The sequence below is a fragment of the Pseudovirgaria hyperparasitica genome (assembly GCF_010093815.1).
Source record: "Pseudovirgaria hyperparasitica strain CBS 121739 unplaced genomic scaffold EJ05scaffold_9, whole genome shotgun sequence".
Classification (NCBI taxonomy): Eukaryota; Fungi; Ascomycota; class Dothideomycetes; order Acrospermales; family Acrospermaceae; genus Pseudovirgaria; species Pseudovirgaria hyperparasitica.
Genome location: NW_022985557.1, coordinates 1,425,398 through 1,452,410, shown reverse-complemented (window position 1 = coordinate 1,452,410; position 27,013 = coordinate 1,425,398). Strand labels below are relative to the sequence as shown.

General features: G+C 43.3%; 10 protein-coding genes across 10 annotated transcripts; 7 read left to right on the top strand and 3 right to left on the bottom strand.

The window, feature by feature from the left end:
• Positions 1–3,999: 3,999 nt before the first annotated feature.
• On the top strand, positions 4,000–5,556 carry EJ05DRAFT_501333 (uncharacterized protein; the record flags this gene model as incomplete). The annotated part of the gene is made up of 1 exon (XM_033747106.1): positions 4,000–5,556. The coding sequence occupies one exon, from the start codon at positions 4,000–4,002 to the stop codon at positions 5,554–5,556; it is 1,557 nt and encodes a 518-aa protein (XP_033600263.1).
• A 70-nt stretch (positions 5,557–5,626) lies between these two features.
• Positions 5,627–7,159, bottom strand: EJ05DRAFT_477026 (uncharacterized protein). Its single transcript, XM_033744166.1, has 3 exons — positions 6,505–7,159; positions 5,999–6,447; positions 5,627–5,951 (listed from the first exon to the last, which is right to left on the bottom strand). The coding sequence occupies exons 1-3, from the start codon at positions 6,948–6,950 to the stop codon at positions 5,749–5,751; spliced, it is 1,098 nt and encodes a 365-aa protein (XP_033600262.1). The 5' UTR covers positions 6,951–7,159; the 3' UTR covers positions 5,627–5,748.
• A 1,110-nt stretch (positions 7,160–8,269) lies between these two features.
• EJ05DRAFT_538934 (chromatin associated protein KTI12) lies at positions 8,270–9,268 on the top strand (the record flags this gene model as incomplete). The annotated part of the gene is made up of 4 exons (XM_033749487.1): positions 8,270–8,275; positions 8,347–8,676; positions 8,726–9,091; positions 9,185–9,268. 4 exons carry the CDS (start codon positions 8,270–8,272, stop codon positions 9,266–9,268), a joined length of 786 nt encoding a protein of 261 aa, XP_033600261.1.
• A 984-nt stretch (positions 9,269–10,252) lies between these two features.
• EJ05DRAFT_424993 (uncharacterized protein) lies at positions 10,253–10,831 on the top strand (the record flags this gene model as incomplete). Its single annotated transcript, XM_033741493.1, has 3 exons — positions 10,253–10,380; positions 10,440–10,692; positions 10,748–10,831. Coding segments are annotated over 3 exons (465 nt in total), but the record flags the coding sequence as incomplete, so codon positions are not given.
• Positions 10,832–11,738: 907 nt separating this feature from the next.
• Positions 11,739–13,616, bottom strand: EJ05DRAFT_465968 (cytosine deaminase protein-like protein). The gene is made up of 2 exons (XM_033742792.1): positions 12,169–13,616; positions 11,739–12,122 (listed from the first exon to the last, which is right to left on the bottom strand). The coding sequence occupies exons 1-2, from the start codon at positions 13,324–13,326 to the stop codon at positions 11,913–11,915; spliced, it is 1,368 nt and encodes a 455-aa protein (XP_033600259.1). The 5' UTR covers positions 13,327–13,616; the 3' UTR covers positions 11,739–11,912.
• A 188-nt stretch (positions 13,617–13,804) lies between these two features.
• EJ05DRAFT_477023 (uncharacterized protein) lies at positions 13,805–15,136 on the top strand. Its single transcript, XM_033744165.1, has one exon. The coding sequence runs from the start codon at positions 13,898–13,900 to the stop codon at positions 14,984–14,986; it is 1,089 nt and encodes a 362-aa protein (XP_033600258.1). The 5' UTR covers positions 13,805–13,897; the 3' UTR covers positions 14,987–15,136.
• Positions 15,137–16,377: 1,241 nt separating this feature from the next.
• On the bottom strand, positions 16,378–18,588 carry EJ05DRAFT_493369 (kinase-like protein; the record flags this gene model as incomplete). Its single annotated transcript, XM_033746108.1, has 2 exons — positions 16,378–16,716; positions 16,774–18,588. 2 exons carry the CDS (start codon positions 18,586–18,588, stop codon positions 16,378–16,380), a joined length of 2,154 nt encoding a protein of 717 aa, XP_033600257.1.
• A 1,669-nt stretch (positions 18,589–20,257) lies between these two features.
• On the top strand, positions 20,258–22,085 carry EJ05DRAFT_486813 (uncharacterized protein; the record flags this gene model as incomplete). Its single annotated transcript, XM_033745566.1, has 3 exons — positions 20,258–20,800; positions 20,869–21,605; positions 21,662–22,085. 3 exons carry the CDS (start codon positions 20,258–20,260, stop codon positions 22,083–22,085), a joined length of 1,704 nt encoding a protein of 567 aa, XP_033600256.1.
• A 282-nt stretch (positions 22,086–22,367) lies between these two features.
• EJ05DRAFT_401811 (uncharacterized protein) lies at positions 22,368–24,034 on the top strand. Its single transcript, XM_033741428.1, has one exon. It carries the CDS (start codon positions 22,659–22,661, stop codon positions 23,781–23,783), a length of 1,125 nt encoding a protein of 374 aa, XP_033600255.1. The 5' UTR covers positions 22,368–22,658; the 3' UTR covers positions 23,784–24,034.
• A 711-nt stretch (positions 24,035–24,745) lies between these two features.
• EJ05DRAFT_477018 (feruloyl esterase B) lies at positions 24,746–26,984 on the top strand. The gene is made up of 3 exons (XM_033744164.1): positions 24,746–25,297; positions 25,350–26,532; positions 26,585–26,984. Exons 1-3 carry the CDS (start codon positions 24,964–24,966, stop codon positions 26,649–26,651), a joined length of 1,584 nt encoding a protein of 527 aa, XP_033600254.1. The 5' UTR covers positions 24,746–24,963; the 3' UTR covers positions 26,652–26,984.
• Positions 26,985–27,013: the final 29 nt, after the last annotated feature.

The following is a 27,013-nucleotide window of genomic DNA, read 5'->3' as shown; positions in this document are numbered from 1 at the left end:
GATGAAGTAGACTATAAGAGATGTCTACTCTCTCTTTAAGCTTAATCTTTAGCTTATATAGTCTATAATTAGAGAGAAGTAATATATCTTCTACTAAAAATATATCTATATACTATAAATATATATTAGATAGCGTGTCTTTGCTCTAATTATTACTATTATTCTTATCTTTATTAATAATTAATAGAGATATAAGATAGATTAGTAATAATTAAGTCTATATAGTAAGGTTCTATATCTTCTTACTAATAGTTATAACTTACTAGTATAATTTATTATAATATTAATAGAATATTAATATCTTCTTCTAAAAATTAAGAATAGAGTTTAGATATTTAAGCTAAGGTATCTCTAGAATCATATTCTATTACCTAATATTAGCTATAATAAATTTATTAGATATCTACTATTTTATTATCTTTAAGTTATAAACTTTATAATTTATTATAGCTTTATCTAAAGTTCTAACTTTATATCTATTAACTATAATAGTTTAGCTAACTTTACTAGGATTATATAATAATCTATACTCCTTTATAAGAATTAATAAAATATTATAATTATCTTCTATACTAGTATCTATAAGGGCCTATATAGTTTTATTACTATTTACTATAGATAATAATACTTTTAGTAATATTAGGTCTTTACTTACTAGAAGATACTATAGCTTCTTCTAATTATATATAATTTAGCTAAGAATATAGTTAGATCTTATATATTAGTCTATTCTTTTTTTAGATTCTTATAGTTAGATAAAATATATTCTATTTCTCTATACTTATAGTAATAAAGTATACTATAATTCTACTATTTTATAATAGATATTATATTTAAGTCTATATTTTATTCTTTTCTATATTAAGAAGTACTACCTTAATTATTTTAGTATCTTCTTAATATATTTCTACTCTAATTTATACTCTTCTAGTACTAATTATAGTAAGATTACTCTTAATTAAATATATTTAATTAATCTTATTTCTAATCTATATAGGGTTTGTTGGTTTTATCTAGAGAGCTATATTTCTTAAGAATATAGTAGTATTTATTAGCTTTCTTCTCTAATTTATATAGATAGTTAAAACTTAATAATACTATTTCTAGTCTTTTATAGATTAATAGAAGTAGTACTTTATAAAACTAGAATATATAAATATTTTTCTATAGTATAGAGATATTATTCTATAGGTTTTAAAGGTATTATAGTAGTTAAGTAGATATCTAGTTTAGTTATTATACTATACTTCTTAACTTAGATAGTATCTTTCTTTTATATTCTCTATCTATTCTAAGGGTATTTAGTATAAATATAGCTAAATATTTCTAGGTTATTATAGATAATAGCTATACTTCCTTCTATCTATTCTATTAATTATAGAATTATAAGTCTAGATATTATTCTCTAAATAAAATATATTATACTTTAGTAGAAAAGAGTAGAGAGTTATTAAGGAAGTACTTTTTATAGTCTCTCTTCTAGTCTTTCTACTTCTTTTAGTTCTTCTCTATAAATATAGTTAGATCTTTAGATTTTAGTATATCTAGAGAAGAAGTAGAATAAATTAGTAATAAAGTAGCTAGGAGTATAGTAGATTATTATAACTCTAGTAGTAGGTAAACTAATTCTACCTAAATTAGTATAGAAAGTTATTTATCTACTATTATTTAGCGTAGTTTATTAAGAGACTTTTTAAGTTCTTATCTCTTTATAAGGAGTTTTATATATTTAGTCTATTCTTTAAGAATCTAGATCTCTTAGACTTAATTAGTAATATACTTCTATAGTTTAGTAATAGTTTATTATAATATCTTATATAGCTCCGCTATAACTTATTATCTAGCTTCTTATTATTAGAAGTTACTTAGTATATCTACTATTTCTTTATTAGAAAGCTCTATAATTTAGTCTAATATCTCTACTTCTTAGTTAGGAATAGCTAGAATTAATACTAATTATAGAGAATCTCTATTATTTAATATAGTATTACTTATCTCTATAGTAGATTATATTAACCTTCTTAGTTCTAGTTAGACTATCTTAACTATAGTACTATATAGAGAGTAATTTAAATATAAGAATAGGGTTATTAGATAGTAATATAGTTAAATAGAATAATAGAGTATATTCTATTATAGAATAAATTACTACTAAACTCTATTAGTAGAAATCTAAGAGTATATATATAAAGGGATACTAATCTATCTAATATATAACTATTTACTACCCTTCACGCTATCTTCTAACTAGGTTAGCTAAGGTATATACGGATCGGGTTATACCTAAGACTAAGTTCTAATAAGAAGTAGTTAAATATTATTCTAATAGATTTCTATAACTCTCTATTATATATATAGAGATAGATTAATAAGATCTTATATAAAGCTAGATATAAGGCGTTTACTATAGTATATATTAATAATATTTCTATATTTAGTAAGAAACTTAATAAGTATCTTAACTATCTTTAGTAGATATTCTCTACTCTATAGATAAGAAACCTAATACTTAAAGATAAAAAGTATTACTTAGAATATCTATCTATTATTCTTCTTAGCTAAAAGGTTAATACTTATAGACTCTCTACTATAGCTAAGAAATTAGTAGCTATATATAATCTCTAGTATTCTAATATACTTAATAAGCTTAAGTACTACCTTAGACTAACTAGTTAGTTATAGTAATATATACTATATTATATTTAACTTATCTAGAATCTATAGATAGAGAAAATATATCTTCTTAAGAAAGTACCTTTAGTAGACTATATATATATAGTATACTATAAATAAATAAAGATTACTTAAATAGACTAGCTACTAGTATTATAGAAGGGTATTTAGACTATCTTTATAGATAAAACTAAGCTTATCTATTATAATCTAAAATAATAGCTTTATATAGATATTAATATATTAAAGTATAGCTTTAGAGTCTTTACTTATTATATTAAAGAAGAAGTAGATTATATTATAAAGATTAGATAATTAGATATTAAGTCTATTCTATACCTTAGTAAAGAACTCTCTTTAGCTAAGTTATATTACTAGCTAATAGAGCTAGAAGTAGTAGTAGTTATATAGACTATATATTAAATATACTATATAGTTAATAGTTTAGACTAACTAATAATTATTATTACTAACTATATAGCTATACTAAATATTATTTAGTAGATAGTACTTATAAGCTTATTAGTTAATAAGCTAAATTTCTAACTAGTATAGGTCTTATAGTATCTATTATAGTTTAACCTAGAGCTTAAATATAGACTAGGTAAAGAGTATATAGTACCTAACGTTCTTTCTCGGCTCCGTTAGATCTATAATAGAGCCTAGCTAAGAGACTTAGAGTAATGCTAGATCGATCCTTTGAATATGTCTGATATATGAATATGTAGATTAGTAGCATTAACTCGATACTTTATACACGTCACTACCAGAGTAATGGCCCTGTAACTTTCTATCTTTCTGCAGTCGACTTCGGGAGGCACAAGGCTACCCGGCGCATCGTGGCTGTTATGTTTCGCCTAGACGACATCACAACCTATCGATTTCGCCGTGCCGAGATGTGCATTTTCCCATAGAAACGTTCGTACTGCTTTTATTGGTAAATGCTCTTCCAAATCGTAACGCTTGGGCTCGTTGTAAAGCTCTCAGCGCTTACCTGTCGGCGGTTCAATGCGATTGGTAACAGATCTAGCCGGGCGGTAAAGGAACAGAAATGGACCGTCTTGGGGTGCTAGAAGTACGATCATCTATGGTACAGCTGATAATGACAGTTCAAATAAGTGACTCTATTAATAACTTGCATTTCTATGCGTCAGTCTGTTCGAATGGCGAGAAAGGTTCACAATCTGTTGCCGGCGGGATTCTCGGACAACCACGGAGTATTTATCATCCAGATACTTACGGCCAGCCTTGAGAAGTTGTTACGAACCACATAGAGATACAAATCTTCCGCTTGGTTCGTATTTCTGTAAAAGGCAGCCCATCGCAATGCAGACAAATTCGCCTCTCGAGACAATCAAGCCATCTGAACTTTTAAGCAATGAAGCCGCCAGTAATGAAGCCGCCAGCAATGCAGAAGACAGCAATGCAGAAGACAGCAATGCAGAAGACAGCAATGCAGAAGACAGCAATGCAGAAGACAGCAATGCAGAAGACAGCAATGCAGAAGACAGCGGTGAAGAAGATAGGCAGTCATTCTCCGAAGTTCTGGCTTCGATACGGCAAGAGAATATTGTCCCTTTTTGTATAAAAATTCGTGAGCGCATCGAGCCGTCATTCGGCAAACAATTCATTCCATCTCAGAGGCTAAACGTTACTCTCGAGCCAAACCTTTTTGGATCTTATCATACTCTTTTTCTAATCAAATTTCAAGACAATGTTCGCTGGATTCTTAAGGTTCCTGCCGTTGGAACAAAAGAACATTTCAATTCTACATCCGCCGCTGCCCTCAGATCGGAGGCCTTGACCATGCGTCTTATTCGAAGAAGCACGTCAATACCCGTCCCAGAAATCTTTTCTTTCAACTCCTCCCTCGATAATGATCTAGGAGTTCCCTTTATCCTTATGAGTTTCGCAGACGGGGCTTCAGCGTATGAGGTCTGGTTTGACAAGTCCATCGCCACGAATGAGCTACAGGCTCGTAGAACGCAGCTTTTGGAAGATCTGGCAGCAGCCATGATCCAGCTAGATCGGTTTGCTTTCAAAACTGGAGGTGCACCAGTTTTTGGTGAAGATGGCGACATCACAGAAATTGGTCCTATGAGATGTACTGACCATCAGCGCATGCTCGAACGATTGGATACAAATGACGACGATGAAACGCCATTGTACTACACTGCTGGCCCCTTTATCTCCCCCCGTGCATTCTACCGGCATGCTATTGACAGGGAAGAGCCACCCTCCAGTCCTGTGCACCAAGGTATCCGGAAGCTACTTGAGCTATTTATCGACTGGATTCCTGATCTCCAAGCCGAGACACCATTCGTCCTTACGCATCCGGACTTTAACTTTCAAAATATCCTTGTTTCCCCACAAGGCCGACTGCAAAGCCTAATTGACTGGGATGGTGTTACAGTTGTGCCTCGCAGCATTGGAAATGAAACACTACCTTCATTCCTTACTCGGGATTGGGATCCGGCCATGTACGCATGGAACGAAGACATGGAGCGCGGTATCGAGCCCACTGGACTGTGGGAAGATTCACCAGACACCTTGCAACGGTATCGTCGGACTTATCAAGAGCTATTCAAAGCTCAATCTTCTTCTACATTAGACACTGACCCCTCCATGACAAAGCTCTCGCTATATGTGCAGAACTTGGTTATTGCTGCTGAAGACATTATCTGTCGATATGAAATTGTTAATAAGTTTATGGAAGAAATCTTACCATTATCACTTAGTCTAGCTAAGGTCGAGGAAAGGGAGAAGCTCGCGGAAAACTTCAACGTGTTTGATATATCGTCTAGCCTTGTAGATGGCACCCTTGAGGAGAGGTCTATTGACCTCCTTCGAAGAGGCTTCGAAGCTCTACTACGCCAAGCATAGTATATAATAGTGCCTAGGGCCAGAGTCCAGCAAATCGAGTTTATATAGGAATCTCCATAGGATTAGACGTAATAAATTCAATTAACAGTTCTATCTAGTCTAGTGATAGGGGTTCAAAACTACTAGTATTGACTCTATTGATACTCTACTTAGAATAGAAGTGTTAGATCTAAAGACTAGATTAATGTAATATTAATAATCGTTCGTAGATACTTCTCGCGGTTTACCATTCCAGTCGAGCCGGGGCCATCCCTTCGGTAATGTTGAATATGGCGGGAGTGCATAGCGGCCTTCACAGGAGTCGTCTTTATAGCACTCAAGATCACAGAGGCCAAACACGTTACAATAGCACTCTGATGCCTTCGGGCAATGTACCGGATCCTTCCCAAAAATGACTATATACCATTAGTCTGACGTAGACTCGATCTGATTATTGACTTACTATGCCACGAATACTCAAAAATTCGGCCAGAAATATCATCGGCGTGGTCAGTATCAAGAATCCATTGCCTGTATCGCTGGTACTCTCTCTTCGGATTTTCCAAAATCTTTTCTTTAGTAGCAGCGAACTGAGCACAGCACGAAACCCCGATTGCCGCCGGGACTGGCTTCTGAGGAAATAGATCTTCGAATGCTTTCTTATATACTTCTCCTGCATGGACTGCGTCGCGATGATGGCCTTCTTGTTGAAGGGGCTTTATTTCGTTAGGGCAACCCAGTACCCAGACGCATCGCATGTTCACGTATCCTTCCTTTCGCAAATATGATAGTCGGAACAGTCTTAGCATCCGTAGCCCGTCATAGTCGGGGTCGTCGTTATGCCATTGAAATCTCGTTGGATGTATGAAAACAACGTCATCTGGAAGGTTATCGTAGTTGTCAATGATAAATCTATGCAGGTTACAATCTTGATAAACAGTTGCATTGCATGTGGCACCATGTACTTACGTGAGATACACCATGCTCTCTCTGCCTTTGTTCTTGGGTATAGAAAGCTCAGCTGTCGGCTCATCAACATAATATATCCACCTCTCCCATTGTGGAAAAAATCTCTTGAGCCAGGCAGTGTCCTCCGTTTTGCGGCTGGCAACTACAAATGCACTTCTCCTAACGATTAGCCCTGGCTCGCTCGATGTAATTCGTTGGGATCCTCTGACTCCGGTGTCGAGATCCACAGCTAGGTCTTTGAAAACAGCTCCTGGCTCTTTCTCTTGGGCAATCAGATCGCTGAAGTCATCGTGTAGAGGATCCGTCGGACCTGAACGAAATTTGAGGTAGGTAGCTAGCACTAGGACTATCAAGAGAGTCAAAACAACATTCCTCGATCTGAGAATTCCATGACGGCGACGTCGTATAGGTCTGAAAGGAGCTGGTGGAGGTAGTGGTTTTAGCATCGTGTCTCTAAGATGCGTCCCGACAGCGAATCTGCTGGGCCGTTCGAGGACTATCTGTGCAGTTTTGGCTATACCACATAGCATAAACAGCACATGTACGAGTCCGGTGTAGGGTTCATTGAGTCCTAAAAGAAGTCGTTATCATTGAAATTCGATAAGTTTTGAGTATTTTCCGTAATAGAGCAGCTACGCGAAGATTCACACGCGTAGGTTAGATTAGCTGATATAGTAATAAATTCTATAATAATAAAGTATATAAGTAAGATAAAGGAAGTATATATCTCTCTAGTATTTCTATCTAAAAGCTACTTAGTATTAAAGATTAATTTAATTATTCTATTTTATTAAATTTTTTATTAGATATAATCTATAGAAATATTAATCTAATAGTATAAGAGATTACTTAATCTAAACTTAAAGTTAAAATTAAATTTAAATTTAAAATTACTAGTATACTTAAACTTAAACTTAAAATTTAAGTAATTAAAGCTTAATTATTATAATTCTTATTCTAACTAATATATCTATTTATATATAATATAAGTCTAATCTATTATATTATATAGCTCTCTTATAGTATTATAGTTACTATAAGAAAATAGAATAAAATATTATATAGACTCTTTAAAAAGCTAGACTATTACTACTATAGTATCTTAGATATATCTAAATAAATATAGTAGTTTTTAAAAGTAGAGATCTAGATATAGATATTAAATCTCTTAACTAATTCTATAGATTATTCTAAAGTATTTCTAGTATATATATCTAGATCTATCTATATTAGAATAGTAGAGAATTCTTAAATATTAACTATATTATACTTATAAAGTATTTATAGAGCTATTATATAATATTTAATATTTCTATAATATATATTAGTTTCTAGTATTAGAGAAAGAGATCTAGATAGAAAATAAAATAGTATTTTATTATATCTCTTCTATTATATATAGTATATAAATACTAAAGTTCTTAAAAGATATAAGAAGCTATTAGTAAAAACTAAGAAGAATATTACTAAGCTTAGAAAAAGAATTCTAATTATATAGATAGATAATAATATAATATAGAAAGACTTATAATAATAAAATCTCTAATAATAATTAAGATAATATATAATTACTTATTCTACTAGATAGTAGTATAAAGTTATATAATATAGCTATATAGAGTCTTTCTAATACTATATCCCTTCTATAAAATAATATTAGTATTAGAGTAGTATATAGCTAAACAAGATTATTATATCTAATTAACTACGTGTCTTCGCGTTTATAGAATCTAAATAGTAGATTTACTTCGGCCTTGCTATAGTAATGCCGGTAAGTTTAATATTTCTCTAAATTCTATCTCTACTAAATCGGCCGCCTAATATTCATTTATACCATCTTAGCTCATCTTATTATCCGGTTATCCATCCTCTGGAAAAACTTACCGCTCGCTTCAGCTGCGTAACTTCTTCCAAGATAAGATCTTGACCTCAAATGATCCCAGAGTATCTCGTCTTACGGTTCACCACATCAACGACGAATCGTTAGGCCTATCGCGCCATGTTTACCATACTGCACGGACCGAGAAAGATGCAAGAGCCGCAGAATATTCTGCCGTCAAGAGAGTGCTTGGAAGAGACGTTATCGTTATCGCAGACAGCATGAACTACATCAAGGGTTTTCGATACCAGCTCTATTGCGAGGCCAAAGCTCTGCAGACACCGAGCTGCGTGGTGCGTTTCTTCTCCACTACTCGTTACACTTCGACTGACAATCCCAGAGGTTCATATTGGTATCAGTATAGACAAGTGTCGCGACCTACACGCCAGGCGACCCCCAGAGCTACGTTATAGTGATGAAGATTTTGAAAACCTTCTCTTTCGCTACGAAGAGCCAAACGGTATGACTCGATGGGATTCGCCTTGCTTCATTGTCCCTTTCGAGGACGATAGCCCTCCCCTGGAGTCTATATGGGAGGCTATAATCGGTAGCGATGGTAAAACAAAAGTGATTCGCCAAAATCCCGCCACTGTGTTGAAACCTGCCGCTCCGGAGAACTACCTCTACGAAATGGATCACATTACCTCTGGAATATTGACTCGTATCCAGGCGTATCAATCGGACCATCCAGGAGAGATTGGCGGCTCCGTAAGTCTACCCGATGCGCAACTGCAGATCGGGCTACCTGCTTCGCCACTCTCGCTACCACAATTACAAAGGCTACGGAGACAATTCATACAGCTTAATAGGCAACATAGTCTGGACAAGGCACGTATCAAGGCTATCTTTGTCGAATATCTCAATGATCAGTTCGGAAGATCATGATACCAGCAACTCACATTGCATAAGACTGGGTCCACAAGCCAAGCTCACAGCTAGGAATCAACGACGGCACTTTCTCTATCAGCGCTATTTATCTGGAAGAAAAACATCTAATGCGCTACAGTAACTGCACGTAAGCATTATTTGGTTCAACATGTACTCCCGATCCGAGCGAACGACTTATCTAGTCCGCTGTGTCTAACTCTCATTCCTCACCTCTCCTGACTGGAGCCAGAACTTAAACTTATAATGACGTGGTGGCATGACGCTTAACCTGGTATTTCACGTGTTTCAAATTTCAGTGCGTTTCGTGACAAGTGATATATTGACCTAGAGACGAGGCTTATGGACAGAGACAGCATCCCTAGAGTGGGGCACTGAGACACGTAGCAAGATCTCGTCCATAGAAACATACGGCCCTACTTTACGTGATGTAAGTTAAAATAGTAAGGCGTACGATCGACATTGAGCCGCATGCATAAGCGAAAATAACTGCGTGTTTCAGTAACCATTTCCATAGCGTTGAGGATGGCGATTCGTCCATGATATATGGATGTTGAGTTGTCTCCAGCAATAGTGTCCCCTCTGCTAGCACCTACGGACCGTTAGCTCGGCTATATGGGCTAGGTAGTCGGGGTTTGATGCGGCGATATGGTCTGCCAACTCACTCACGCATAAGATCCCGCTTCACTCTGAGACGAATTATAAGGTGGACCTCTCTCTCCAGGCTCTCTGCCCGCGTCATTGCCCTGCAAGCTGCAAATATCGCTCTAGTGCCGCGCTATAGCCCATGATCGTCTTTTCATCCTCCTTCTCACTCATCACTTCCACCTCTCAGCCCCCCGCCTCTCAGCCTCCAGTCTCGTGATGCTGCTTTGGGCTACTTTACTTTCATGAGAAAGAGGGATCATCTCTTGTCCTCTTCCGTTATCCCTGAACCAGTGCCTTGTCTCTGATACAGTCGGCATCATAGCTTAGCATAGCATGGAAACGCCAAATTGTGCCATTTGCAATGCACCGGGCACCCCCGAATGTCCATGTGAAGCAGATAGATTGAAGATTGCAGTCGAACAAGCACAGAGGCGAGCTTTGGATCCTCGCTTGGCGGAGATACGGTAAACAAGCTGGGCTTCCTATACTTCATATAAAAGAGATTAGCTGACACAAGTCCAAGAAGTTGGGTTATTGATCACGCACGAGAGGCTGTTCTTATCAGACATCAACAAATGACAAAAGTCCGAAATACAGCACATACCACATATCTCTCATCTCTGCCATACTATAGCATATACATGCAATACTCGGGTAACCCACCTCTCCATCCAGTCGCAGTCCAACAACTACAACATCAGATCCGTGAAGCTCACGCCGAGCTCAAACGAGGTATCGATGCCGACTGGAGAGCATCGATCCAGCGATATCCAGAGGTACACGACGAAGGTTAAAACGGCTAGTTGGGCATATCATATTAACGATGGACAGGTACTTGACTACTTTTTCAGCCTTGTTGAACTGAGACTACCTAATCACCCCCTTGGGTCTATGGAGCCACCGCCTTTCGGAGCACCCGACTTTGGCAGTCCACCGCAGCGTAAGAAGAAACACAGAAGGGAATTGAATATTATGTCACCTCATGCACGCGTTCCCAGGGCGCCTGGTGAACAGTCGTATGTTGTAACGGGACACCCCCGAGCACCACCGGTGGCACCACAACCCCCGGCGAGCATTTACGGCTACCACTAAGCACCTACAGACACCTACAATGGATCGCTGCTGAGTGGTACGACTTCCTCTTCAGAATGCATCATGTGATCGTATGGGCTAGTTCCTAGTGAGCTGGACCAGATCATACATATTGCAGGGTTTCAGTAGCCCCATACCCTTCATTACTTATTGATGATCTTCCGTGAAGAGATCATATTACCTTGTATAAGTCGAGTCTCCAAACATGGTTTTCGATCAGATATTGGCACACAAGATACCACCAAAGCCCTTGTTGGCGAGAACCACATAAAAGACCTAAACAGGCCGAAGGCTTACCTTGTGCCCAACTGGATAGGGCGTGTTGGCCACAGCTTTCCCGACAAAGGTGGAGAGGCCGGACCGACCGCTGCCTTGATAAATTGATTACATGCATGGTGCTATCATGAGAATAGTCCCTCGACAAAGTATAGTAGAATTACCACAAGTACTATAACTCTATCTATACCAGTCATATCTCATTATGGTAGTATACACGGACTATGTGTACCTAATCTTCTATGAAATGAAGTAACTCGTTTGGTAGAGCGCTATATATGAGGTCAGCTAGTACAGTATTCCGAAGTTTCTCTGTAAAGTATTATTTACCATCCCATGTATTAGGAGTATAATTTGCTGTATGTTAGAATACGTACCATGTCTATAGATTTGCTAGACTCTCAAAGATATAATATATTGAAAGAGGTCACGACTTTACTACAGTACTCAGAGTCTGGAGTGAAGTCTCTATAAAGGTATAGATTATCGTACAGGTCTTACAGGTTCTTACTAATCATCATTTATAACGCAACTATTTCGAATTTTACCTAACTAGATGATTTTGAACATGGTGGCGAAGGCAGATATGCGTAGCGAGTGACCTCTCGTGACACACGTGGCGTGCGCATCACGGGTTTGTTATTTTTCCTCTCCTAATAGTCTGCCTGCTATTTCCGGCGTCGTAGACAGCCTCTGCAATGCTTTTCCTGTTTCGCCAGCCGTGATCATCCCGATCAAATATCACAAAGTCTGCTGGATCACCGACGCTAAGCTCGAGAGAACCACTAGCAGTTTGTTCCTCGCCGATCAGCGTTTTCGCTCGAATCGATACACATTCCTATGTTTGATTAGCCATAACCATCGTGCGCTAGAGTCGTACTTACATATAATAGTTCTGCGTCGGCTTTCGTAACGGCATGATAAACACCAACACCAAGACATGCAACGGCTAGGGGGTCACAAGATCCATGAGGAGTGAACGCATTCCCAACATTATTGACTGCAATGGCAGCGTTCAAATCAAAATCTCGAATCAGCGCTGTAATAGGCAGCGTTCCTCTTGCTCCCGGCGCAGGTCTTATTATGAACAGATCTGATGTAGGGAGGCCCACGAATGAAACAGGTAGACTGCGGCATTCGTCTCTTAGTCTTTCCCATTCATCACTCTCGAACAGTGTGAAACGAGTGCAATGGCCCATGCAAATGCCTTTTCCACCGCGCTCGTTCCAACCACGTTCTTTTATGGTTTGCAACGCTGACCAAATCATAGGTTCTTTCTGGTCGTCCAAGTGGTAGTCCATATGCAGATCGAGCATCTTGTCATTGGCAATGGCCAGGCTACTGATCCAGCGCATGTTCTGCTTACACTTGCTGACTTCAGTTTCGACGTAGGGAGTGCTTCCAACTACGTCCACACCCTCTGTTTGTGCTGCTTCTATCATCAGCACCCTGATCTCCTCCCCTCCATCTTCGCCGGAAAATAGGGGTAACTGTGCAAAGGCACAGATCTGGATGCTGCACCGCTCAACAAACTCGCTCTTGAGTTGAAGTCCAGCATGCAGACATCTGAAGTTGACCTGGCCATCGACCTCGACAAAAGCGCGCATCGACGTTACACCAAACGATATGCTCTCCTCGATGAGCTGTCTCCCTCTTCGCAATAGATCGTCTTCTCTAAACCTAGCTTTGGCCTGGCCTGTTAATCTCATTGCTTCGCTGAAATCACCCGAGATGATTTCAAGATCCGCATACTTTGAATCTTGCAGGAGAAAGCATTTGTCTAAATGAATGTGAGCATGGCACAAAGAGGGAGCCAGTAGTCGCCCAGACGCGTCTAGGACACCAGGACAGTCTCGAGTGGCCAGGGATTCCGCCGTATGAGGTTCAATCGAATATATTAGGCCATTAGAGATTGTTATATCCCAAAATCTGGATACGGACCGTTGAGGCAATCGAACGCCGAGTATCTTATGTACGGGAGCTGCTTTGGTGACGTCTGCATCAAAGCTGACGCTTCGATCGGTTGAGGCTCTCGTACCCATTATGACAAGAAGTAAAGTATGGTGTGAGAGGATTGGAATATAGGCGAAAATGATAACAAGTGAGGTGTATTTCAGATCTGCATGGTGGCCTCAAGTGCGATCGTACATTATGATTATGGGTCGATGCAACCACTGAGTGTGGAATGAAGAATAGCAGCCCAGGCTAAAGCAAATTCGAGTGCAACACCAACTAATATGAGTGAACAGCGCGATAAGAAAGTCAAACCCAGCAGTCTTCTTCGATCAAGAAGCGGAGGAGTTTCCTGAACGACAAGCACGAAGAGGGTAATAGACGGAGGACATGTGATGATAAAGGTTGTCGATGTGGCCCCCCACCCCGGCCCCGCAGTAAAAAGGGGGGCGTTTCACGCCCCAATTTTGACTTCAACGTGCACCACAAGTAGCTAAACGCGTCTCTCCATCAGCTCCATCAACGGGTCCGGTCATTGTCAGGCAAACTTCTGCTTTCACATCATCGTGTTGCTTCAAAGGGGTCTCAGCAATCATTGAAGAGTCATAATGCAAACTACCCAGTACCGAAATTACCCGCAGGCGACAACTCGCTCGCCGCATGGCTCTGCTAATCGGCGAGGGCCTGGTACGTATACCCTTCCTGACGTACTCACTAATCACACGACACATTCTACCTTCAACTGAAGCTGCCACATATACCGTGAACTCTTCGATGATCACTAAGGCTGACTTGATGCGTACATTCCGCAATGCAGGTCCTCTTACTGGCGTCCCTCCACCGCATACTGTGAACGCAGCAGCGCAGCAGCAGTTGCAGATGCAACAAGCCGCCGACGCGCACCGACGCGAATTGGGGAAACGTATTGCGCGGAAGCCGACAGACAAGAACTTACCAGATGGCGTTGAGGATATTATGATCGGCGACAGTGTGCAGGAATATCGCAAGCTGCGGGACGTGGAAAAGAGGCTAGACTCTGTCATGATGCGCAAGCGGCTTGATATCACGGATTCTATGAACCGCAGTATGACTAGATATCGTACTATGCGCATATGGATCTCAAACACCGCGGAAAACCAGCCATGGCAGCAAGGAAGCATGGAGACTGATGTATTCGATTTCACTAGCGAAAACAACGCCACGTATAAAGTCAGAATAGAAGGGCGACTGTTAGACGACGATGATGATGGACTACCAGGGAAAGAATGGGACAAGGGAACTAACGGAGAGGCAGACGAAGACCAAGATGCAGTTGATCAAGACGGCGACAATACGACCAAAAGAACGGCTACGAAACCAGCCTCGACTTCTCAACGCACGAAACTCTCGCACTTTTTCAAGTCAATCATTATCGACTTCGATCGCTCGAAACATCTCCAACCGGACGGCTTTACGCAAATAGAATGGAAAAGACCCACCGATCCCGCTTCGCAAGAGGCCAACTTCGACAGCCTCGAATTTGAGCGAAAGAGCGACGAGAACATCAATGTCACGGTCAATCTCGTGCGTGATGATCAACCAGAGCGCTTTCGACTCAGCAAACCGCTTGCGGAATTACTCGACACCGAGGAAGACGAACGCGCTAATGTCATGATGGGCATCTGGAACTACATCAAAGCGCAAAACCTCCAAGAAGACGAAGACACGCGACGTGTGCAATGCGATGCTCGTCTGAAAGCAGTATGTTGACCTCGCGTCTCCATGCGCGCCGTCACACTCCCAATATTAACATTTTCCAGGTTTTCAGCACTGAATCCATATTCTTTCCCCACCTTCCACAATACATAACTCATCATCTCTCCCCCGTCCCGGCTCTACAACTTCCATATACCATCCGTGTTGACCAAGCCTACATCTCCGCTTCCTCGACGTCCCCAGGCTCATGCGCGACACCGACAGCCTCCTCACCTACCATTTATGACATCCTTGTACCAGTCCCAGACCCCTTCCGCGAGACCATCAACAGCACGATCCGCTCACCGCTGGTCGCATCCACCCTGCGCGTCATCCAAGCGCACGATGAGCACATTGCGAGTACAGTGCAGGCCATTGGCCATGCCAAGGCGAAACATGCTTTCTTCACTAGCATGAGCCGCGATCCAGTTGGGTTTGTGAAGCGCTGGACAAGCAGCCAGACGCGAGATCTGGAGGTCATCATGGGCGAGGCGACGAGGGGCGGAGGGGAAAGTGGTGAGGGCGAAGAGTGGCGGAGAGGAGGGGTTGAGGGTATTTGGGGTGGTGAGAAGGCAAGGGAGAGTGTGGGACTGTGGTTGGCGCGACCGAAGACGACGCATTGAGGAGGCCAGGTTCAGTCTACATCAGGATTGTACTCTGGGTAGAAAGGCACAAGGCTACTCTGGAAAATTTGTGTGGATGCTAGTTGAAAAGGCGTACGATCCCGATACTTGACACTCGCAAGACGCACATGGTTGGCTTTGTGTCAAGATATCGATCCGGTCTTATTTTCTAATAGCAAGCAGGCTTGGAAGCCTACATCAAAATATGTGCTCTACAATATCGTAGCTTGTGCTGATATATATGACCCCAATGGTGAACAGTCGCCCAGCGAGAAGGATTGACTCTGACCCAGGTGTAATGCCGCATCCAAAAGGCGCAAATTGATTTAAAAGGTAGATGAAACCGTTTGAGCACCGAAAGTAGACAGATTGTCGTTTATAATGGATGAGGGATGTGATGCTACTTGTTTCATTTCAAATAGACGAAATGAAACAGAGAATGGGGCGTGTGGTGCATGCAATGACCGATACTATTACAGCAGATTTTTTCAATCTGCAACAGCTGTACACAAATACGGCTACAGCATGATGACTACCACACCGCACACGGCATTTATGTCTTCGAGTAGTAGTAGGGGAAAATCGAACAGGTCGTGATGAATGGGGTGAGAAGCTAGGCTGGAATTTAATAAGAACGCCGAAACGCCAGTCGCTATCACCGATGAGGTGTGTGTGCAAATGCTATTTGGCGAGTCCATGCAAAGTGGAAACAGTTTAAGGAGGGTATGTGTGCGAAAAGAAAACGCAAAAAAGTCATTGAGGGTGCCGGGAGAGGTATGCCTGTCAGAAGACAGCTGCTAGTCCATTCTTAGAGACTCGTTTGCTGAAACGGTTCTTCTTCTTGACAGAATCGTTGTCTCCGTGATCCTTCAAAAGATATCGATTTCGGGGGACATCTACGCCTTCCAGAGCGGCATCCGCTCCTAAACTGCCAGACGGACTGGAAATTACTGAGCCCATATCGTTGAACGATTCCACAGAATAAGAGTTGGCATTATGTTGTTGCATTGCGAATTCCTTGGCTCGTTCTATGACATCCATCCATTCCTGGCACGAGAATGCACTGCCGTCGGGATCGCTTGTAGTGGCTTTAGGATCTTCAAAAACGATGTGTTTGTCACGCTGAACGAACGTTAATCCCGCATACATCTGCTGAAAACATGATTTAATTGGACTTACTGTTTCAACACACCAACAGGTCAAACCTCGAGCATCTTGGTATTTTTTGTAAGTGGTACCCGGTGTCAAGAGTGAGACCTCCTGCTTCATTTTCTTTTCCTCTCCGCCAGCTGGGACCAGAACGACTCTTGCACTAGATGTCACCATGACCAGTCTTTGTCTTTTCTTTTGTGAGCTGCCCCCAAAGAATCTAGAGAACTTTTTCGGCGTTTCGGATTCGGCTGTCTTTCCAGTTGGAGAATGAGGTCCAGCACTTGATGTTACAGTGAGATTTCCAAGCTTCAAAATCCTTTCATTCGTTTTGGTGAGTACTGGCGACCATTCGATGTCCAACTGACTCGGCGGTGGCAGTTCTGTGATCAGTCTTGCTGGGGCGTGGGGTCGTAAAGGAGCACTACTGACGGCTGGGCTGATCGTGGAAGGGCCTGCTGTAGCATGAGGCTGTACAGCTGAAGCTCGAGAGAATAGGCCACCAGAGATAATACCAGATTGGGTTTGGAAGACGTCTGGTGCAGATGGGTTATATGGCTTGAGTTGAGGAGCGCGTTCCTTCCAAAGACCGATACCCCAGTTGATGCCATCGAAGAATTGGTGGTTCTTGATGTGCTCAATGGGTAACCTTCGAGCCGGATCAAGGACGAGAAGTCTTTCTACCAGGTCGCGCGCTAACGGAGGGAATCCCTCCGGGAACGTGTAATCCAGGCCTACTATTTTTTGGAAAGTCAAATATTCGTTCGCTGCCTTGAATGGCGGCCGACCCGTCAATAGCTGATATATCATGCACCCAAACGCCCACAAGTCGCTAGCCTTGCAAGCATTCTTCTCCGTCAGTAGCTCAGGGCTTACATATTCCGCCGTTCCAACAAAGGACACCGCTCGATCGATATCCGCGCCATCTAGGGGATCGCCAGAGGTCACCCCAGTGCCTCCATAGGGTTTCTTCATATCAAGAAGTTTCGCAGTACCAAAATCTGTGATCTTGACGTGCATTTGCTCGTCCAGGAGGACATTCTCCGGCTTCAAATCTCGATGTATGACGCCTCTTGTGTGTATATAATCGATCGTATCCAAAATTTGCGCACCATAAAACCTTGTACACTCTTCATTAAACGTTCCGGTCTTCTTCAGAAATCCAAGTAGTTCGCCACCATTTGCCATGCCGAGTACAAAGTAAAGCGATCGTTCATCTTGAAATGTGAAGTAGAGTCGAACGACACCAGGGTGCTCTGTCAGTCGATTCAAGGTGTCCCTCTCGATATTAACATATTTCACTTTTTTCTCTTTTATGATATGTCGCTTGTCTAGAACCTTGATAGCAAATTCTCGCCCAGAAGATCGATCTGTTGCAGCAAACACTGTGCTGTATGAGCCCTCTCCTAACGTTCTACCGAGTTGGAAATCTTGGATGCCCTTTTTCACTACTCTTGAGATCGGCTTGCCATTTGCGTCAACATCTTGTTGTACTCTGATTGCAGCCCCCCTATCTTTCCAGTCCTCGGTGCTCGAGATAGTCCCACCCTCGAGGCCGTAGGATGAACCTGATAGTGGCAGCTGACCTTCCGGGACCCGTCTCGATGGTCTTCGTGGAGGAACTGCTCCGCTAGCAATAGAGTTCGATTGCGGTGCCCTGTAGCTTTGACTTGTCACCCGGGTCGGCATACCAGCCTGCAGTGCAACTGCAGCCGCTCTTGAGCTGCTCCGGTTGACTCCAACTGCAGAGGTCTGACCAATTGAATCGTCTCTATATCTGTAGGTACCACCAGAGTTGATGCCTGAACCTGTGGAAATGTTCGGATGGTTGTAGATGCTGGACATTGGACGAGAGGCTGGATTGGAGGATGGGTGGTAGCGGGTCGAGGTTGAGGAAGCGCCATAGAGTGCTTGTGTTGCAGCTTGGTGGGCGAGAGGCAATGATTGCCGGTGTGATAATCGTGAGTCTGCCATTGATTGCTCAGGGCTAGACGATTGGGATAAAGGGTATGAATCGGAAGTCGATGGTACGAAGGATTCCGGATTGAAGCCTAGAGAGCCGAGCGCGGAGGTATCGTCGGAGTCCAGGGACGGTAGTACACCCTGTGACCTGCGTTGATCAATTACTGACCTTGTGGAAGAGTCCAAGGTCTGTGGATTTGCGTGAGAGGACGGAGAGTGCATAGCAGGAGTGGCTGGTGGTGGTGCTGGTGGTGGTGCTGGTGGTGGTGAGGGAGACGATGTGTCGTGATCGGGATTCGCAATGCGCAGGCCGCCCAGAGACTGGGAAAGACTGAGATCACCATTCATGGCGAAAATTCACTCAGCTAGTGAGGCAGTCTCAGAAGTCGGAGGAGACTCTCTGTCACAATTGTATACAGTTGGACACGATGCAGGTGGTGCATGGGACAGCGTGGGAGGATGGTATAGAAGTCGCGAGGCGTGGATGTAGCCGGAGTAGGGGGAGTTGGGGAACTGAAGACTGGAGACTGAAGGCTGGAAAGCACTGGTGATATTGCAAGAGAGGTGAGGTAGCCAACGAAGACGACGTTTATATCGAACTGGACAATAAGCAGGCCTGCCACCGAGGGTTATGGAGTGTGACAAGAGTGAAAGGGATGGAAAAGGCGACTGGGGAGGTAGTAGGTCGATGGGCAGGTCACGATAGACAGACAGCAAGTGGTGCCTTATTTCTAAGGGTATCAATTATTATCTCAAAGTTGTGTGTTGTGGTGGTGCAGGTGGCTGAAGGGCTGTAATTTGGGGGATAGGACTAAGCTGCCTGAGACTGACAAGGTACCTAACCTACCTAGATTTAGGCTACTCTGGGGGCTGTTGGGGCTCTTGGGGCTGCTGTTTGGGCAGTATTCTACCTGGCTCGGCGGGCGGGCGGATGCGCAGGGGGGGAGGTCAAGCAGCCCTGATGGTGCTTTAGGTGGTGCAGTGGTAATTAGTGTTGTTGGTGTTGGTGCCTGCTGCTGGGCGAGTCGGTACTGCGCCACACCCCCGGCAAATGCCACCACTAAATACTGTACGTTTTTTATACTGTAGGTATTGTAATAAGTAGGTAATTACCGTGAACCACCACCACCACCCTACACCCTTCTCGACTTAAAGTTACTAAGACAGACTAATTAACGCTGGAACCTTCGTTCATGGCATCAGGGTCCCATATGGCTGTAGTGCAGCCTACTCAACCATATCAGCAGTTTCATTTTCGAAACATGCGGCATGTCGTCCAAATTTCCTATTCCAGCTTCACAGGAAGAACCACCCGGATCTCCAGACATCTCAGAGATATAGGTACGTTGTAGGCTGTTAGGCTTGATTCAGGAGCCACAATGCTCGCAGCAGGAAGCTTCGATGGCCAGCGCTTGCAACAGTGAGATATCTGTATTCACATACACTCCTGTTGTCTTACTCTTCTCTCGACTCTCGACTTGCCACTACGTTTGCTTTTCTTATTCGGTGTTGTTTTGGATATACCCTGCGTCGCTTTCATTCGCTATTCGACATGATCAGGACCAAGCCCTCTGAGATCGCCTTGACTGCAGCAGATATAGAGCAGGCTCTCAGTCGTGCAAGCAAAAGGCGTGCTGTTGATACGAATAAGGTCGATAAAGTGCCGCCTCGTCGACCAGCACAGACCAGTGGTCCAAAATCCAGACAAGGACCGCAGCGCTCCCGAAACGACGCCATCACAACAGCAAATCTTTCCGAGTTGCGATGGCAGTACGCTACCCCTTCGTCTGCAGAGTTCTCTGATGACTCTAGCGCGTTGACAGCACGCCTGGCACAAGTCGACTTAAGTACTTGCTCACCGATACATCATGCTTCGTCTCCTACTCTACTTTCATCGAGTGCCGGAACCAAGAGAGGAATCCCAGCTATCAAAAAGATCTGTGATCTCACCGAGGCGGTCGAGTCGGGCTTTTCCGGGCGTGGTGTTGGTGCATCACAAGAGACTGGGATCGGACCAAAAGAATATAACGGTACTTGTGACAACCACACGCCTGACTCTGATTATGACGACCAAAATGGCCTTGCGGCTGCGCAGGTCAGTGCGACTGGAGGTCCTATAATTTTCCTGTGCCTTCAGTCTTTGATTAACAAAACTTGCGACAGTCTACTTCGTGTGCCAAATGGAAACGCTCTAGTCTGTCTAATGCTTCGGTGTCATTGCACGATTTTCCGGAATTGCCCTTCATTCGCTCCTCTCTGCCTCGTCCCGGAGCACTCACTTGTGAAGACGAAAAGCTCTCGACCAACATTGTGACAACTGCGAGCTACTCGGATGAAACTTACCCTGTACAAATCTTGGGGCCCATACCCGTGCCAGAGTCTGCTATGGAGGCTGCAATATACAACATGTTGTCGCCACTGGACATGGTAGAGCAAAGAGCGAGCTTAGCAATGTCTAGAGCACCATCTTTATTGGAGTCTACTTTCGGATCATCACCATTCAACAGTCTACCTCGACGTCGCCCACCTCGCTCTGGACTTGCCCGTGCACACGTAGGAAGAAGCGCATCCGCGACAGAGTTTTCTGGAACAGCGTGTCATGTTACTTACAGTCCACCAAGTGATGCCGCTGCATCTCAATTTGGCAGCAGTCCTCACCCGCTGCTCGGACAGTCCTCTCCGACATTGGCCATAGCCAACATGTCGCTCACTGAGAACCCACGAATGGCTTCGACTTCCCGAGAGTATAGTCCTGTAGGAGCCCAGATGAATGACGTCAACTCGATCACAGGTTTCATTCATGATTTTCACGAGCAGGATAGGCATCTCATTAACGGCCAGAACACCCGATATGAGTGTCCTAGTCGCAAAGGGCCAGCTGCTATAAGGCTGGGCGCAAAGTAAGACTTTCTCCCAATAGTTGGTTCACGGCAGCATATATCTAATCCAAAGGCAGTGAGCCCAGACGACCTCACGGACGCCAAAGGTGTGGCTCTCTGCAGAGCGAGTCACACTTCAATTCAGGCCAGGCTGGCCGCGCTTATAAGTCTTCTCCACCGAGTCGCTCCTTCAATAGCTCGTCACCTCCGGTAGATATTCCGAATTTCCGCTGGACTCCACCCCGCGAGCGAACACGCCGCTACCATCGTCGCCCTGCGCCAGCCATAAGACCTCAAGGACCACATACACGTCCTGAGACGGTCGGGACTCAAAGATCCCGGGTACTTTCGAGATGGCAGGAAGAACAGGAAAACTCCTTCGAGGCAGACGAACGAGCCATGATATCTGAGCTTAGGGCCCGTGAGCAGCGACAAAGAGCTGAAGGACAAATGGACGAAACCCCACCATCTCTGGGTAGATTCATGAGACATGCGCAGTAGTATGTCGCATCTCCGGAGGCGATTGACGAAGCTATAGCATTTCTTCTGGTATAGCTGAGGCGTTTGGTCAGGATGGGTGTCGACCTCGAGGTTGAATTCTACATAAAACTGATTGTACGTTTCGTGTTATGGCCATGGCCAGAAAGCAGTACTGACTGTCTGCTATCAAACAACATATGGTAGGCATACCTATTTGCAAATATCGTTGCACACTGGAACTAAAGTGTTACTCTAATGTGTATATTTAGGGCATGGTGTGCTGTGTGCTATAGCCGCGGATATGGCAGACCGAGCACTAGTAGGGTTAGGCCCACTTTCGCAACTAATATCAATTTAATATGATATCATTGGCTCCAAGACTACTCTCCAGCCGGGATGCCAACCTTATAAATCTCGACTACCGCTTCAAATCGTTGCACTCCACCAACTCTTTGCCAAACCTCGTAGTCTTCATCGATATACTCTAGGGCCTCATACTAGACGTCGCATACTGTTCGAATTAGCTTGCATTTGTTGCACACCAAAGCCCGTAGGCGTTCAGAACTGGCTGCCTCAAGCAGCATACAACTCAAGATGGACGTAGAGATATCTCTCCAGCTTCTTGTGGCAGCCTTATTGATTTTTGTACTCTCTATCATTTATTTGCGCCGCGCCTTGACGACTTCGAAGTCTACGTATCGACCTATTCCTGTTCAGCGACCTAATATACGCCCAACAACCATTGTGGATCTTCGTGTGTATCCCGTTAAGTCATGCCGTGGGTTCTCAGTCAAATCAACGAACCTTCTCCAGTCCGGTCTCGAGCTTGATCGACAGTGGATGTTCGTGTCTTGGGATATGAAACAGAGCAAATACAAGTTCATTACCATTAGGGGCGATAGCAAGATGACCTTAATTAACACTTCGTTAGACGATAAAACAGATGAACTCGTACTTACTGTGGACGACCCCGCTATCCGCATTGCAGTGCCAGCATACCCGACAGAGGAGTGGCTTCGAAGGAATACAGAGCGCGTCGAAGCCGAGATCTGGGGCAGGAGTACTGAGACCCGCATGTTCTCCGAGAAGCTTACAGAGGAGATCTCGTTATTTTTGGGCAAAGATGTGAGATTGGCCTACAAAGGGACGCACACAGCACCTCGGTTCCTTCGTGGAAACGGAGCTCCTCAGTTTCTCGGGCGACAACAAAGTCTCGGGTTTGCCGATATGATGCCCATTCTTGTGACCACTCTAGCTAGCTGGTCTGAATTACATTCACGGCTTAAAGTCACCGGAAACATTGGTGATGACTGGACTATTGAGCGATTCAGACCCAACATCATCCTTCAAGGGAATATACCATGGGAAGAGGACACATGGAAGATGCTCCGTATATACAGCAAGGCTCATACGGAAACAGACGCGAAGTCCAGGGAGGTAGATCCAGCCGCCACTGGACGATCGTTCATATTGGACGTCCCCTCTCGATGCCTGCGATGCCAGGTCCCAAATGTCGACCCGAATACGGCTCAGAAGAACAAGGAACAGCCGTGGAATACGCTCATCAAGTATAGAAATATTGATGGGGGCAATAAGCACAAGCCGGCATTTGGCATGTTGTGTTGTCCGAGAAATGAGGGTAGGGTTGAAGTTGGGATGCAATTGGAAGTACTCGACACGGTGAATGACCACTTCTTTCTGAGTCCTATGAAGGCTTGAGTTTTCATATATCTAGCCTGTAGGGGTTCTGATGAAGGCATAGTAGACAATACTCTGTTGCGTGGGAATTGAATGCGTTAACTGGTCTAGCTAGGATGATGCATAATGCCTCACACCTGGGTCAAGACTGGAAAAACGATGACCTTATATCAGTGTCAGATGTACCCTTTATTCAATGGTCTTGATTCTAGAGTATGTAGGACGTTAGTTGAATCGTTTAACTATGCCTAATTTGTCGTCCGCATCGAGCCTACTTTGATACTCTAGATGTATCCATCTATACCCTGCTTCACGCGACTCTTAGAAATTAAAACAATTCTACTTTTAATTATATTATACCCTTGATGTTCTTATATATCTACTTAGATATATATAGCTCTACTTGGAAAGATAGTACAAAGAAATAGGTTTTAAATAAGTAATTGATGTTCGGTTATAATCCGTATATCCATAGTTACATGGGAAAGCTTAGCGCCCGATGTTCGCCCATGTTACTAACACACACGATTTAGTATAATTAATATTTTTATCTATTACTACTATATAATACCTATATAGCTATAAAAATTACTATATATTAGTTCTATATAATCCTAATTATATATCTATACCCTTTTTATTACTTTATACTATCTATAATACCTCTAAAACTAAAGAAAAAGAGTAAAAAGAGTAAGTTATATAAAGATACTCTTAGGTCTAGCTAGCTATATACCCCTATATTTAAAAGCGCTCTAGAAGGATATAGAGAGAATATTAAGGATCTATAGTATTATATATTAGTTATACTATCTCTTAAATACTATATAAGAGTAGTATAGTAGTAGTATATAAGAATATTAATTATACTTGATCGTGTGTGTTGGTGACATGGGCGAACATCGGGCGCCAAGCTTTCCCATGTAACTATGTATATACGGATTGGTGGGCCCTCTTATCCATCCATCCCTCTTACCAGTAACATCTTAGTGAAACTACAGAGCTGGTAAGCACCAATACATCTCGCATACTCTTCAACAAGGGGGGCCTGGTAATAAAATTATATGGTCAACGGGTCAAGTGCCGATTCTGCTGTCTACATCTCCGCGCCTCGAGTCGATTTATCGTGTAGCATCGTCCCAAGTACATGCTGGCAAGGTCGACAAATTTTGATTCATTTTCAACACCGTATTCAATTACCATGATTCTTACTTTATCGTTACTGTGGACTGTCATAATTTGCAAGGTGTATACTCTGTCCCTCTTTGAAGCACGCTGTCTGCGCTTCGATCCCGGGCGATACTACTCAAACTCAACTGTAACGGCTCTCGCATTCATTCCAGCCAAGACCACCCTACAGTTTCCGGACAATGATCAGTCGTGTAAGCGTCCGAGCCAACTGATACCACAGGATATATGTCGCATCGCGATGAGTCTGCCCACATCACATCGTTCAAGTATTATATTCGAAGCATGGTTTCCTAGCAATTGGTCTGGTAGATTTCTCGCCACTGGAAATGGAGGAATAGATGGATGTAGGTCGACGCATTGGCGATATTATGTGCCGCTGCCTGACTGTTCCTGCAGGTATCAGGTACGAAGATATGGCTTATGCGACGTCCAACGGTTTCGCCGCCGTCGGTAGCAACAACGGTCATAACGGGACCACCGGCGTTTCCTTTGACGAGAACGACGATATAGTCACTGATTTTGCCTGGCGTTCTTTACACACTATTACCGGGTTCGGTAAGAAAATTTTGCACGTTTTCTATGAGAAACACCATAGCAAGTCTTATTACTTGGGATGTTCCCTAGGTGGCCGACAAGGTATCAAGGCTACCATGAAGTTTCCGTCTGACTACGATGGAGTTGTTGCGGGTTCACCCGCTGTCGACTTCAATCATATGATATCTTGGAGAGGTAGTTTTTATCCTATGACGGGAGGATCTGGGGATGCTCGATATGTTGACCAGGCGTTGTGGAAAGGTCTGGTGCACGAAGAAGTCCTTCGGCAATGCGACACCCTTGATGGTGCAAAGGATGGTATCATCGAAGATCCTACCCGTTGTAATTTCGATCCAGGTGCACTACTTTGTGGGTCTGATGCAGTCCATGCCGGCTCCACGACCTGCTTGGGCACTGCTCAAGTTGAAGCTGTTCGCCGTATCTTCAAACCCATGACAGGCGCTCATGGCGAGATACTATATCCGGCAATGCAGCCTGGCAGCGAAGATAAGGCATCAGAAGGCCTTTACAACGGAGCTCCCTGGCCTTACTCCTTAGACTGGTACCGCTATGTCGTGTATGACCCCTCTTGGAACGGTAGCCGAATGACCCCTCGGGATATCCAGGCAGCAGAGTCTAGGAATCCGTCAAACATTCGCACTTTCCCAAGGCAATTACATGAATTCAAGGCACGTGGTGGAAAGATCTTGACATTCCACGGCCAGCAGGACAACCAAATTTCGAGCTTCAATTCAAACCGTTTGTGGGACCGTCTGAACATAGGCATGTCCGGTGACCTTGACTCTTTCTACCGCTTCTTTCGAATCTCGGGAATGAATCATTGCAATACTGGGCCGGGTGCTTGGGTCTTTGGACAAGGTGGAGGCGTGTCTGCGGCTGGCGTACCATTTGAAAGTTCTCAAAATATATTGGCTGCGTTGGTTGACTGGGTCGAATATGGACGAGCACCAGAACATATCGTGGGAACTAAGTTCGTGAACGACACAGTTTTAGCAGGCCAACACTTTCAAAGGCGGCACTGCAAGTATGTTCGTTTAAATCTACATGATTGTTCTACAGTGCTGATGTCACTTCAGATATCCTGCAACGAATACCTTTGTAGGTACTGATCCGTACGACGTCGATAGCTGGGAGTGCCATTAGCAAAGCAAAATTCAGTACATGGCATCGACCGGGTGCGAGAGCTACTCTCTAACTTCATGTAACAGGGGTTCGTAGCCCTTCAGTAGTCCCCGAATGATTCCGCAATGCTTTCAGTAATTCTCCGGTGCCTTGCTACGGCATCGCCAGATTATCATCCTGGAATTGTGCGATGTATGGATGAATGAAAGAAGATGGTGACTCGTGCGTTGTCTGGGATTCATTCCATCCACCTGTATCGGTCAGTGCTGAACTTCATGACGAAATGTCAAGCGAGATGGATTGTCCGTCTCGGCTGATCACTGACCGAGCTCAATACGATTCTTCTGAACTGCTCTACCCAATACATTGGGATTTACACTTAT